The 15,012-nt window shown below is 42.2% G+C and overlaps 1 protein-coding gene across 1 annotated transcript in view; it reads left to right on the top strand.

Moving 5' to 3' along the window:
* The first annotated feature begins 8,596 nt into the window (after positions 1–8,596).
* LITAF (lipopolysaccharide induced TNF factor) overlaps positions 8,597–15,012 on the top strand; it is a 60,313-nt gene continuing 53,897 nt past the window's right edge. Inside the window, exon 1 of the mRNA XM_039492920.1 lies at positions 8,597–8,644. Coding sequence (XP_039348854.1) covers positions 8,612–8,644 — 33 coding nt within the window. The 5' untranslated portion in view covers positions 8,597–8,611. The remainder of the gene's footprint in view (positions 8,645–15,012) is intronic.

Genomic DNA, 15,012 nt, shown 5'->3' with positions numbered 1-15,012 from the left:
GTTACCCAGTCAACTTCCTGGGGTAACCCCTGGGGCTAAGTGGGGCCACTTGGCCAAACAGAGGGCCGCAGGGTACTGTGACTCTGGGTCTGTTGGGTGGTACTTCCTGTAGCACCTACTCTGCATATTGCGTCCTGGGGCTGTGCTTCTGCACGGCCTCCTGGTGATACTGTCAGAATATCAGCCACCCCCTGCTCTGTAGACCTGGATTCTAGTCCCCAGGTGCTTACAAAGTCGTTGGAGGAGCTGGAAATAGAACCCAGGAGTTCCTACTCCCACTGGGCTGTTCTAACCATCAGGCAATGCTGCCTCCCAGGTTACCTCTTTGTTTTGATAGTACCCACTACGTATTTCCTAATATCAGAGTAGAGGTGGTCCCAGCCCCGAAGAGCTTACCCAAAGGGTAAGGAAAGGTGTATGATGTGAGGTGGTTAGTGATAACTGGACATGGTTAATAATGTTTTGGTATCACAGTGGGTTCTAATTTTAAGATATGGCTGACTCTGAAGTCTCTGCAATCTCTTCAGTTTAAGTGTCAAAGAGTTCTCCACTGGTGTGTCATTTTCTCTTGCCACATTCAGCTGGGCACTTTCACACATTCCATGAAACCGCTAATCTTAAAATGAATTCAACAAAGTGTCACTTTCCCTCCTCACTCCCAACTAGCTTGTAATAGCCCAGAACACTATCTACATTTGTCCAGGGTACGAACAACTAACTGGGGTTTCAGAGTAGCAGCTGTGTTAGTCTGTATCTGCAAAAAGAACAGGCGTGCTTGTGGCACTTTAGAGACTAACAAATCTATTTGAGGTGCCACAAGTACTTCTGTTCTTTTAACTGGGGTTAACATTAACTCTGATTAATGTATATGTTGAGTAGAGTGTGGGAGAGGGAACAGATCCTTTGTTTAAGAGATTGGTAACCTTGCCCTGCCTTGACAGTCAGAACATTCATTCCATCTACAAGATGTCCCTTTTCAAGGTTTAAGGCACATTGGCCGTAGGAAACAATGAACGTTTTCATATGGTAATTGTTGCCCTGCATGCTCATTTATTAACATGCCTCTCTCACTCCTGGTCTCTTCTATGTAGCAACAGTGCACTCACTTTAGCGCTAATAGAAATCTGACCTCATCATTAGAATTAGGTCTTTTCCTGTGGGAGTAGTAATGTACTAACCTGTATTAGATTTATTCTAATTGGTGGATTTATAATTCTATATTTTATTTGGTAATATAACATCTCTAGAAGGTGCCAGTTAGACAGTCCTAAAAAGTAAAATCCTTTTCTCTCAGAACAGGTAAGCCATGGCAGTGCAGGTTTACTCACACATGGAGAACTTTTATTCTTACAAGTAGTTCTTTGAAGTCTCAGGCTGGTTTCCACTGTTAGACAGTCTACAACTGCAAGTAAGAGACAGTCTCTACTCCAAAGATCTGACGCTTGGTCTACACTACGACTTTAGGTCGAATTTAGCAGTGTTACCTCGATTTAACCCTGGACCCGTCCACATGCCGAAGCCCTTTTTTATTTACTTAAAGGGCTCTTTAAATTGATTTCTTTACTCCACCTCTGACGAGGGGATTAGCACTGAAATTGGCCTTGCTGGGTCGAATTTGGGGTAGTGTGGACACAATTCGATGGTATTGGCCTCCGGGAGCTATCCCAGAGTGCTCCATTGTGACTGCTCTGGACAGCACTCTCAACTCAGATGCACTGGCCAAGTACACAGGAAGAGGCCCGCAAACTTTTGAATTTCATTTCCTGTTTGGCTGGCGTGGTAAGCTGATCAGCACACGTGACCATGCAGAGCTCGTCAGCATGATGTGCACATTGCCGGGGCACATTGGCTGGCCTGTACTTTGTGAGAAGTCTATGACCATGTCTATGTCCTCATCGCTCTCGTCACCATGCTGCCGTCACCTCCTCGTCTGGTTTTGCGCAAAACAATTGTCTGCCGTTGCTCTGACAGAGGGAGGGGCAACTGACGACATGGCTTACAGGGAATTAAAATCAACAAAAGGGGTGGCTTTGCATCAAGGAGAAACACAAACAACTGTCACACAGAATGGCCCCCTCAAGGATTGAACTCAAAACCCTGGGTTTAGCAGGCTGTTGATTTCACAAAACAAATTGGGTCAGTTTCTTGTTTTGATCCACTCCATCTATCTTTTACATCTTAGGCTGGCAGCAGACAGTGCTGTGCAACTGCTAGCCATCATCATCTCCTGGCTGCTTGCCAGAAGCCGGTGCAGTATGAGTGCTAGCCTTCGTCATCTCCTGGGTGCTCTGCAGAAGATGGGAATGAACTGGCTGAGTCACTCCCATGTCTGCCCAGGCACCCCTGACCGACCTCCCCGAGGTTGGCTAAAAGAGCACCCAGGAATACGATGACGATGGCTACCAATCATAATGCACCGTCTTCTGCCAAAAGACAATGAGCTGCTGCTGTGTAGCAATGCAGTCCCATGTCTGTCAGCACCCAGGAGATGTATGGTGATGGTGAGCTGAGCGGGCTCCATGCTTGCTGTGGTATGGCGTTTGCTCAGGTAACCCAGGAAAAAAGGCAAGACACGATTGTCCGTTGTTGCTGTCACGGAGGGAAGGAGGGAGAAGGGGGCCTGATGACATGTACCCAGAACCACCTGCGACACTGTTTTTGCCCCATCAGGCATTGGGATCTCAACCCAGAATTCCAATGGGCAGTGGAGACTGCGGGAACTGTGGGATAGCTACCCACAGCTACCCACAGTGCAACGCTCTGGAAGTCAACACTAGCCTCAGTACTATGGAAACAGTCTGTCAACTTAATACACTTAGAGCATTTTGTGTGGGGACACACACAATCGATTGTATAAAAACGATTTCTAAAATAACGACTTCTATAAATTCGACCTAATTTCCTAGTGTAGACATACCTTGAGTCACAAATCTAATGGCAAGAGGTTCAGTCCTCCCTGTCAAATCCATCACTGGCATTTGAGACTGCAATTAAGGGTGCTTGTTAGTGGTTTTGTGATTTCTGTGGCAATCTGCCCACTCGTAGACTCAGACTAAATTAAAGTCACAATCCCCTGACCAGCCATTAAATCTTGACCCGTTAAGCTAGACTTCCTCCCTCCCATGCACCCCAACTCCATTCTGTTCTGAGCACCGTTAAGCCGGATCAGAGAATCTGGTCCAGGTTCTTGAGATTCCCTTACTTCAGTCTAGCCCAATGCCAGTTCACAATTACAACAATGTAAATCTGCAGGAAAATCTATTGAAGTCATTGCATGTACTCTGAATTTCTATTGCCAGGAGTGAGTAGAATTTGCCCTTCTGTTGACAGTACTGGGTAGGCAGGATGGCAGCTTATTGCAGATATGGAATGGTTACATTACTCATAGATGGTAGGAAATGGATTATAAGGAAGGAAAGATGGACCAAAGTACATTTTATTTTCATATAATATGTATAGATAAAATAAATTTCATGTTAGAAGTATTTCTGGTTTAGATTGAATAGTTACTTTATATCCAAATCCAACTTTATGATAAAATCTTTGTGTTGTATGTAGTAGTAGAAAGAATGAAATAATCCTAATATTAGGATTAGTTTCCATATGAAGACCTACGTGTTCGGGTTTGGTATTTTCACACGTCACCTCATGTTAAGTTGAAGTTGAGTGTGGGTGTGTGCCAGACTGGAGTGTGTGATCAGAAAAATACTTAATCAGCGCAGCTGTTGAGTTAGATAAACCTCCCCTTCTGAACACCAATTCACAAAAGATCAGTGAGCATGCTTCTATTTAAACTTAGAGTTTTATCTTGGTTTCAGTGGCCCTTAACTTGGAAGTTCTCTGTCCAACAGTGGTCAGATGTTTGCTGAAGCCATATTAAGAACATCATTCCATACTTTCTGTAGCCTTATAGCTAAATGGAAGACTTCAGCTTCAAGGTTTCAGAATCTGATACTTTTCACTAGTGTCCAACATTCTTAATGATATGTTGAAATACTAGCAATTTCTGAATAAGACCGAGTGTGTGTTATAAGGCTTGGTTTTGCTAATCACTTAATCTTAAGAGGTAAGAGGAAAATTGTAATTATAAAAATGAAAAATTTCCAAACACTGATTGTTTTGGCTATTTATGATGTATCAAGTTTAAGTCTGGGAGCATTTTTAGTTTAGCCACTAGATGTCAGTATTCATGAACACAGCCTATAGTTCCTTTGACTGTTTGTTAGTAAGAACTCTGCGGTTATAGTAAAGCCAGATAGTTAGCATCCAGCTCTCTCCTCTGTCTGTTAACTAGATGCATTTACATGGATGAACAGCAATCCATTTTGTAACCCTTCTAGCCCAAGTATTTGCCTTGGAGGGGCCCCAAAATACAGCTGCACTGAAGGGTCCAGAAACATACAATGCAGTTTAACTCTAGAAGCTCAGGAGGGGAGATATGGATAGGGCTAGATATATTTAAAGTTTCTCTTTTCTATCACTCTAGTTTTTATTTATTTATTTATTTATTTTTAATTTGAACAGGTTTACTCAGTGCTCCAAAACCTGGAGAACATTTTGGATTAACCTCTAATGATCATATCAATGTATGGGAGCATGTGTGAATTCATTCGAGAGTGTAGTGATTGGGCTCCTTGGCTCCTTCAACTTTTTGTAAATAAAACCCAGATAACAGGGAGTAACTCAAAGTATCAGAAAGACTTGGGTCGCTGATTCAATTATAGGATATAGCCATTTCGATCATTACTGGTTCTAATTCAGTCCAGGTAAGCAGAGTGATGGCTGTTGGTGTGCCCATAACATTTACCTAAGAGTGTGTACAGATATACTGCAGCAAAAGTCAGAGCTCTGGTTCAGCAGCAGACAGATCTGTCTTTACCGTAGGAGTGCAGACTTGTGGGGCTGAAGGGGAGTGTGGCTTGCTCAGATGGAACTAGTTGTTCCCAGAAGCTTTGATGGCTCTGCCTGGGAAGCCTGTAAGCTGCCTCCTGGCCCTGTTGCTGCTCCTGCTCTTTGGACCCCTGGCCCTGGGGCTCCTGCTGCTGCCTGGTGAGTCCCTGCTGCTCCCAGTCCCGCCCCGTGTGTATCTCGCCCCTCCCCGCCTTCCCTGCCACAGCCCCACCCCCTGCCAGCCCCTGCCCGCCCCTGCCCCCAGCCACCCCCTGCCCGCAGCCCCTGCCCCACCCCCTGTCCCCAGCCACCCGCAGCCACCCCCCGGCCCCCAGCCGCCCGCAGCCACCCCCTGCCCACAGCCACCTGCATCACCTGCCCACAGCCAGTATCTGCAGCCAGCCCCACATCCACTGGTGCCCTGCAGTTCCCAGGGCAGTAACCCTGCACACCTGCTTTAATGAGGGGTGACCAGACAGCAAGTGTGAAAACCTATATAAGAAAAAGACCCAAAAATTGAGACTGTCCCTGATCACCACCCACACATGTGAAACGGAGCTCATTTCTAGTTCAGCCCCATCTTTTTAAAAAAGAACTTTAGGTAAGGTTAAAATACATCTGTATTTTCCTGGACATGTCAGGCTTTTCGGTTCTTAATCACCTCCTGGGAAAATATGTATTGGTACAAAAATACATGCTGTTAAATCAGAACTTTTGTTGTTAAATCAGAACTTTTTATAGGGAACCCGTTGTTAAGATTTTGGCAGCTCATCACTGGTTGTTCCCCATTAGTCAAGGGAACCAGGGATTATAAGAAGTGATTCTCTCTCTAATACAGAACCCCCCAAATCACCCTAAGAATAAATTTATACAAGTCTCCTGCGTTTGACTCAAGACACTTTACTGTTTGAACTCTGATAGTTTGGTTTGCTGTTTAGCCTCTAGCTAAGGAAGCTGAGGGGTTCATTATCTCCAGTCAGTAACTTGTTATGACACTTTGGTGGATACTGTGCAGTCTTTGTTGCTTCTGTCTAAGCTATGACCATTGGATAAATATCTAGATTAACTGTATGTATCCAAGGTTTCATAGCACAAATTAGACACAATTTAATACGTTAAGGGCCTCAGATCATGACATTCTTCTGGCATCTGAAGAATCACAAGCACTCACTTTATAACAAAATGCTTAGCCTTTATTTCCAAGGGGCTCAATACAGCCATCAACAGCAGTTCTAGCACCAGCTAGAGTACAGCATGGCTCTGTCTCCAGGAAGCCATATGTTCAAGCCACAGAAATGTGCCATATCTTGTTCGTGCTCAGATACTTATGTCCAACAGAATAAGTGCATGGTATTTTAATTACCAGTAAGCAAATAACTTGAATTAACCCTTTAGTGCACTAAAAATTTATAGGCAAAGCACATGTCTAACAACTGTCCTGTCCTGCAGTTGCTTACACCTAGTGGAAATAATGTTAGACAAGTCACAGTTCATCCTTGTGACCATGTTGCAGCCGAGGTCAGAGATTTTAGCATAAGACAGGAATGCAAGCTAGCTTCCTGGGCTAAGCCTGTGGAGGAACAGGTTGGAATAACTGCATTTAGTATTGTGAGTCAGTGTAGTTAGTTTGTACCAATTCTCCCCCACACTTTTCCTCTCCCACCTTCTTGAATTCCTGTGCCCCTGGGGCCAAACTGGATTTAAACCATTAAAACTCCACCAGTGTCCATAGTTAGAGACAGATTCCCATCTATGCATATACATCCATTGTATTGTACTAGGTATAGCGCCTGTGTTACTTTAGCCCATACAGATGAAAATATTTTACTTCTATTATCACCTAATTTTCTGTAAACCCCATTCTGTTTTCTCTGCAGTAAAATTCAACATGGGAAGTACTATATATAAACCACTAGCCATTAAAGAAACATTAGCAGAATTGATAATCTTCCATAAGGATGCCTTCAAAGCTCAGTGTTTGTTGCTGCAATTGTAGCAGTTGTTTTCAGCAGCAATCTTCCTTTGCTACCCCGTGAGATCATAATGCATATTAACTATCCTCCATATGATTTCATTCTCACATACTGAACTGTTTAGAAAAATCTCACTTGTTTATCGTTTTTGTTAAAACCAGAGCCCTGCAGCTCCCACATGAATGGAAAGTGCCATAGAATACAGCTGTATAAAGCCATCTGTTATGAAATATAAGGGAAGGAGATTGCTAGAGAATAAGCAGTATTTTTTTGTGTTTTGGATAGTCTGAGTCATTAAAACCAAATCAAACTTCAGTAACATTTTGCTGTTGTAGTTCTCATCAGCTCTCAAAGTGCTTTACAAAGGAGATAAGCATCATCTCCATTTTACAGCTGGGGAAGTGACCAGGCCAGTAGCCAAGCTGGGAAAATATATTTAGAGTATAAAGCTTTCAAAGCTGGCCCTAGAGAACATGCTGAAGGAGGTGGTGGGAGTAATTCAGTCAGGGGTGCTCTTCCCTAAGTAACAGCACTGAACCAGTGCCATAGCCTGGTCCTAGAACATTGGGTCTGAGAGAATAAACCTTCCGATGAGTTGTACATCAAAGGTCCTGCCCACCCAAGTTATAGATGCCAAAGCACTTCTTGGAAGAGTTGGGGGATTTAGTTCTGGTCTACTAGCAGATTTCCACTATACTTCTGGCTTACCTAAAATTCCTACTACAGTGGGACAGAGGTTGCTTCTGAGTTCACACTCTCTAAATTTAGGGAAAGATGGGGACCTGTATCACCCTGAGACAAGAGGAAAATGTTAGATCTGGCTCCTTTTCTTTTACCATTTAAATAGCAAAAGAAACACTTCCTGTGGCCAGTGTTCAGAATCTAGAGGCTGGAAGCCGCCTCCTTCTGGGTTTCAGGGACTGAGAATCTTTTCTCTGGTGATGGATAATAGAATAAGTCACATTTTCCTGCTGTTTGAACAGCTGTAGGGGTTTTATGATGGACAGCTGTCTACCTTGGTTTGGCCCACCTCCCACTTCTCAGAATTGGTTCTGCTTAAGTGATCTGATTATTCTGTCTGTTTTCCTTTCTATTTTAGGAATTTTCATTCCAGATTTAAAGAAGTCAGAGGTGAAGAGAAGAAGAGGATGGAAGGTTGCTGTGTAAGTTAGCAACAACTGAAGTCTCTGCTGCAAGTAGACTGGAAGCTTGCCAACTCATGATTTCATCTTTTATAAGCTTTAAAGTTTCCTGTTTTGATTTCTCTAACAGAACACAAGCTAATACATTGTAAGATAACCTCTGTTCTGTGAAAGATTTTAAAGCGAAGGGTCACCATCAGCCAAAGGGACTGAACTTGGAAACTGGATTGCCGTTCAGCTCCTTTGAGCTAAGTACCTGAATCAATGAATTCCTCACTTTTAGAGCTTTTCAGTATAATGTGCTAGCAGCTAAGACAGTCAGTCCCTAATTCTCCCCCTCCACTTCTGTGCAAAAGAGGGTAGTCTGATCAGTCTTAAGGTCAGGGAGGGAATCCCTGGCTATCTTAATTTCCAATGGAATGACCTCTGCAGGTGCAACTTAGCTGGAACATCTTACCTAGGCCCAAGTAAAGTGAATGCATTCATCCCCTCCAGGCTGGACTACTTGCATTAGCTATTGTTGCCAGGTTTGTCTGAGAAGAAGATAGTCTGCTAGCCAGAGAGAGAAGGTGGTGCTTTTGGTGGCTGGAGCTCTCTGATTCACCCATGTCTGAGTCAAGCAAGGACCCAAAACCTACGGTAAGTAGTTCTCACAACACTGAGGCAGTTATCCATTTATAAAGTATTTTGAGTTTTGTATGAAGAAGGCTATCGCCGTTTAAAATGCTGTGGTAAAAATGGGCAGACCAGCACGTGAGTGTGTACACCTTTCAAAGCTGAAACAATTCATATTTAAGTTTTTGCAGTTCCCTTGGATAAAGCAGCTAGTCTCCCCTATATTATGCCACAAAGGTTAAACTTCCCCTAGACATACTAGTGCAGTTAAGAGAAACTGTTCCATTACTCTGACTACAAAGCAAGGTAAGAAGTGACTGGAAGATGTACAGTTAAATAGACTGAAGCACACAATTAATAGGTGGCAGTAACATCACATGCAGTAAAGCAGGGTTGAGTCAGATAATATCTAACATTAAAGTGAGAGAAAAGGAATATTTCAAAGACTGTATCAAATGTTATCTTTGATCACTTGTATTAACTGCAGAAAAATCTTCAATTTTAAATCATAGAAGCTAGGGCAAGAAAGGACCTAACAGGTCAAGTTATTTTAAGAGATTGTCTTGGAACAAACTCTTAATTTGACTCTGACCTGCTATGAACAAGCCTGCTCTAGACTTCTATTTTATAGCTGGTCTAAGATTTATTTATTGCCCTTTGGATTGGAAATGTGCAGTCGCAGTGGTTACTCTCAGTGCCCCTGTCCTGGATATTTATTAGAAATCCAATATCAACCCATGTTTTTGTCTAGGTTATTTTTAAAAGCAGCTCTACAGGATCAAAAACTAGCTTTGGTTTTTGGGGTGGCGGGAGACTCAAATAGGTAAAATCCTGCAGAGTGCTTTGGTTATAATTATTGCACCAGGCTCACAGACCAAATATGATTTCTTGTTGCCATCTTTACATTTGAATTCAAATACAGCTGGCAGGAAATTCAAGCACTCAGAATGAGACTCCAGATAACATCCTCATCCAAGTCTCCTGGAGGATAAATATGCTCTCTAAATGTTTCATAACATTAATTTTAGTCAAGCTTTTAATCTATACTGGCTCTTGAATACTGTCCACCCTCATTTGTAATGTTCTTTGGGGAGAAACCATAGCTGCCCATAGCTGTAAGAAAAGCATGATTGTTACTCTCTACATTAATCCTGAAACTATTTGTAATAGGTGCCAGGTTGTAGCACCCTCAGTGATAACTTGATATAAATGACAATGTGAGTTAGAAGGGGTGTTGAGTGCCACGTAGTTCCTCCAGGGGTCCGCCAGACCACAGGTTGAAAACCACTGGTTTAAGGTGCTTCCATCCGGGTCAATGATTATTGAGTGCTCTCCATTGTTAACCCTTTGCTAGTGAGAACAGAGTCTCTGCTAAAACATCCTGAATATCCAGTCCAATATTGAGATTAAGGCAAAATGAAGGCCTCATCCAGTTTACAATCAAAATGACATTTGTCACAAAACAAAATGAAGTTTGCAAATGCGCACACACTAATCCATCACACGTGAATAACCTAAACATCTCTAAATGGGCAGGGTAAATGATCTTAACTAAGCCCTATGAAACTAAAATAATTTAACTCTGTTATTTAAAAGAAGCCATTCAAAGAGCAAATTACTGAATATTAAGAATGTTAAATTAAATCCCATCTCAACTCAGCCCCATACCACCATAGCAGGCTTCATATCCCAAATACAGTACTGGCCACCAAACTGTCCAAGGGTAGATGGCACACCTGGGTACTGACGCTCCTCAAAATTGCGCACACCACTTACTGTAATCAAGTGCTAAAGCACTTGTAATGCAATAACTTTAAATATTTCTCAGTGACTTCATATCATTGAATGGCTGAGCTGTGGACAGTCTAGATAATATACTGAATGGGCAGAGTTAGGGAAAATCCTCAATCTATATTTTAAAAGTAGCACATTTGGAAGGGCGGGGGTGCTATATCACAGGAACAGCTGACCAGAGATCCCAAATCTGCAGCACTCCTTTTGTGGCATGCCAGAGCGCATAGATTTTACAGTACTTTGATTATTAGAAGCAACTGATTGAGGGCTGTATCTGAGGAACCTTTTGACCAAATTAACCCAAATTTTCAGCCACAAGCCTACCCTGGGCCTCTACAAAGCCAAACCAGCTTTAAAGACAACCTAACTATACATGTGGAGTTTAGAGAACTTTGAAACTTTGGCAGTTCATGGGAGAGGTCTGCTCAACCTTAGCTATGATTTGGCAAGAGCCACCCAATATTAGTGAAATGCCACTAATACCTGTGGTCACACTTTTGTTCAGTGTTTGTACAGCGCCTAGCACAGTGAGGTTGTGGTCCACGATTAGGGGCTTGCCTACACTGGAAATTAGTGCACTGCTAGCAAGGGTGTGAATTTACAACGCACTAGCTGCTCTTCACTAACTCCCTGTGTGGATACTGTTTCTGCACATTAGAAGTGCTTTTGTGCACCTCGGTTTAATACACGTTAGCATGTACTACGCTTAAACTCCCTAAGGATGCTTTTAGTGAGCAGTAAAAGTGTTAGTGCACACAGCGAGTTGGTGCAGAGCAGCTGGTGGGGTGGGCTGTAAATTCACACCGAGTCCCACTTAGGGCTCTCAGGTACAGTACTGTGCTAATACTTTTACTAGTCTTCTCCAGCTGTAGCACAGATGAGGACAGCCACTCTCTTCACAGATACTGCCTGCAGAGTGAATGGCTTTCAGAGCAATGCATGAGTGTCTGAGGATGCCTGTGAGCAGCAAGTAGCAGGATGTATCAGCAAACCTGCCCAGTCTGCACATGGGAAAGAGCCATAAGGCTGGACAAATTGCAAGTCTGATTTGACAAGTTTCCCTTTGGGGCTTCTCAGTTATTAACATAATTCAGGAGGCAAGTGTTTAAACAGGATTTTACAAGTTGAATTTCTCCCTATTAACACACACTGAAGTTGTGTCAACAATTTTACTAGGAAGGATGACTTAAATGTAATCAAACACTGGTGACTGAGGAGCCAGTTGTGCAAACCCTTACACATGCAAGTAATCCTTGCACATGCCTAAAGTCAGTGATTTTGGGGGGAGCCCACACATGAATAGTAGCTAATTAGTGTGCATAAGTGTTTGTGGTGCCTGATATCTTTATGGCACCTTACAGCCGCTTGGCTGAATTCTGCTGGCCCAACTGAAATGGTCCCATGAAAGTGAATGAGCATCCCATACAGTGCTTGAGTAAGGACAGAAGGATTTAATTATTTAATAAAGTCTCTTTGGACAATTAAATACATTTGTTGGTATCTGTATTTAGCCAATAGCTTCTTAAACTGGAAGGAAGTGAGAGACATGTTGATGAATGACTCTACACTGTCACTATTAGTCATCTCTTCTCCGACTGTGTCTGCTCAGAGGAAATGCTCCCCCAAAAGTTAAGTTGTGCACAACTATAATTGTTTCTATCTATAAGAATCATAGAAGCTGAGAGCAGGCTATTGATACAATACTTCCTCTACTTGATTATGCAACTCACAGGTGTTTTCTGACATTTCTAAAAACAGATTGCCCTTCATCACAATTTAGCTGGCATGGTTTCACATCATATTTGTTAGATGGTACCTTCTCTGTATAGAGATTTCAAAATCTCCAAATGTCAAAATTTGCTACAACTTTTTGGTCTTCTGTTTTGCAATCTGAGCTTCATAATGAAATGTAGGGTGCCAGACATGCACACTGGCTTAATAACAGTAATTAGTGTTTTCTATCAAATCATTAGAATCATAGAAGATTAGGGTTGGAAGAGACCTCATCTAGTCCAACCGCCCCCTGCTCAAAGCAGGACCAACCCAAACTAAATCATCCCAGCCAGGGCTTTGTCAAGCCAGGTCTTAAAAACCTTGGATCAAAATTCTGTGTTGTCTTCCATGGGAGCATCCTGAATCTGCCACAGCTTGCTGCGTGGTCTTAAAGATGGTGGAGTACTTTGAGACCCTCAAGTATAAGGTGCTACAGAGCAGAAATTATAATGATGCCAGAATGCTGTAGTAGCTGCCAGATTATCAACAGTTGTTGAAAGGGCTCCTACCAATTGTCCAAGTTTATACCATCTCAGTACTGGGTTGCTGCAGTAATTGCAGCTGAAGGCCAGTCATAAACTGCTGCTAGCATGGTGGCTAACTTGCTTCTTTCTTCTATAGGAAAGAGACTTATGTTCTGTGTCAGGTTTCTTGCAACAGAAACAGATCACTCCAGAGTGAGTGTGTCTATGAATCCTTCTTTGTTGGGAATTTACAGACATGGGATTAGCTCATGGCAGTGGTTACTCTTCTTGAACTGAAAGGCTTGCTCACTGATTCACTCGCCTACACGATGTTACCTGATGTTCATCGTGCATCAGACAGGCTGTATGCAGTATCCAATACCACATCCCAACTGCCTTTATTCAAGCGGCAGCCATACCCCAGGCAGGAGCCAAATGGAATTATCACAGGCACAAAAGGACAGCCTGCAAACCACATATCCCATGATACCTTAGGACTCAGGAAGGGACTTTTGGGTGGAATAGGAGGTTCTGGTAGGGGTAATTGGAAAGAAATACTGTGTTGCTTGGCTGGAAAACCAAATAGTCTCATGGTTGTAGTTTGCTATCAAACGGTTACAATTTGAGCTGGGGAAAACATTTCAGGTGAATGGGTTCTTCAACAAAAACTGCAGTCTGAGTGACCAGAAACTATTTGTGAATTTGCCAAACAGTTCTGGCTCAGATTTTTATTCAGATTTGGTTCACAAAATGGCAGCAGGAGGAGCTGGTTATGTTCCGGTATACCTTTCAGCTCAGAAGTCAGGGCACACACCTGGGATGTGACACACACAAGTTCAAATCCTAGATTCAAACCCAGGTCTCCCCCACCCAGGAGAGTGCCTTAACCACTGGGCTAACAATTACAAGGGGGCACCCTTCCCCTGTTTTGCGAATATAGCCCTTCATTTCCTTTGCTTTTATTTCTAAAAAAGGGTTTAAAATGCACCGAATCTAAACTTTCATTTAAGGTCAAATTAAGTATTTTGTTCAACCTGAAACAAAATTTGTCAATTTTTGAGTTGCTGAAAATTCCAAAAAAAAACAACCAACCCTTGATTTCAAGAGTTTTCAATTCAACCCAGACCCATTTTTTTCAGAGTTACAACAAAAATGTACTTGCCCAGTTCTGTTTACAATATCAGCTGAATACCATGTCTCTTACTGAAGGACTGTTAAATGGATGCTGGTACAAAAGATGACAGAGAGAGGTTCATAAGTTTGGAGTGTTAGAATACAATGGAGCTTGCAGGCCCTGTATCTACAACTGCAAGTACTCTCAGAAAACTGAAATATGGTATTTCATAAGTGAAAAAAATATGAATGTGGTCTCTGCTTACCTCTATGCCAAGCCAAAGGTACACAGTAGAAAAAAATAGGTAAAATAAGTGAGCATCCAAAACAGTAAGTAGTCACCATCAGATTTCTTTTTAAGCTCATTTTCTATGGGAAGTAATGGTAAAAAGAGTTATTATATTAATTAGTAGTGCTGTGTGTCTCACAGGTGGTACAGAGCATTTTGCAAGATCAGGCCCCTTAGGACATGACCAAAGCATATGTCATCTCTTGGTCAAGTCACATCACCGAATTCTTCTTCAGACAAATATTGGAACAAAATCAATCTGATCTCATGAAAATGGACAACAGTATGAAATTAAGTTCTTGAGCCAGAAGCTCTTGAGGTACTAGTCACTTTTAGAGGACAATGATCTCTTGTGCTTAAAACCGGTTTGCTTTGTCACTCTTCTCTGAAGATGAGGATTCAGTACATATTGACATTTAAGTACTGTTTGTTCAATTGTCTAGTGTAAAGTTATTTGATATCAATGTATTAATAAGCCTTAAGCCAATGATTCCAGAAGTTTATTTGTCTGGAACAATCAGAAGTAATCCTCAGAAATGTCTGTCAGAACAGCACAACCACTAAATGCCCATTCTAATGAGAAACATCCTTTTAGAAATTTCTTTGCCTCAAGAACTGAAACGAGAAAAACCCTTCTTATTGGAAGTGTAAATAATTTGTCATTACAAATATAATTTGTTGCCTGTTGTTAATACCTGTATTTTTGATTAACTCTGGTTTGTGAATGTTTCTTGCTGGAAAGCAAAAGAAAATGAAATCCAGTAACAATGACAAAGATCCCTTCCCAAAGCATTAAGGAGTCTGCTCTCCGGTCAAGGCCATTGAAGAGCCAACATTCATCATGTTCTGCTGAGATTATAATTTCCCTCATATTTAGCATAGAAAATCATTGTTAAGTAGTGGTTAGCAAACTGAGGCTTGGTCTAACCACACCCCTGAGCGACTTAGATATATTGACC

The sequence above is a fragment of the Mauremys reevesii genome, linkage group 10 (assembly GCF_016161935.1).
Source record: "Mauremys reevesii isolate NIE-2019 linkage group 10, ASM1616193v1, whole genome shotgun sequence".
NCBI classification, from domain to species: domain Eukaryota; kingdom Metazoa; phylum Chordata; order Testudines; family Geoemydidae; genus Mauremys; species Mauremys reevesii.
The sequence above is the reverse complement of the archived record's forward strand: the minus strand, read 5'-3'. Positions and strand labels throughout refer to the sequence as shown.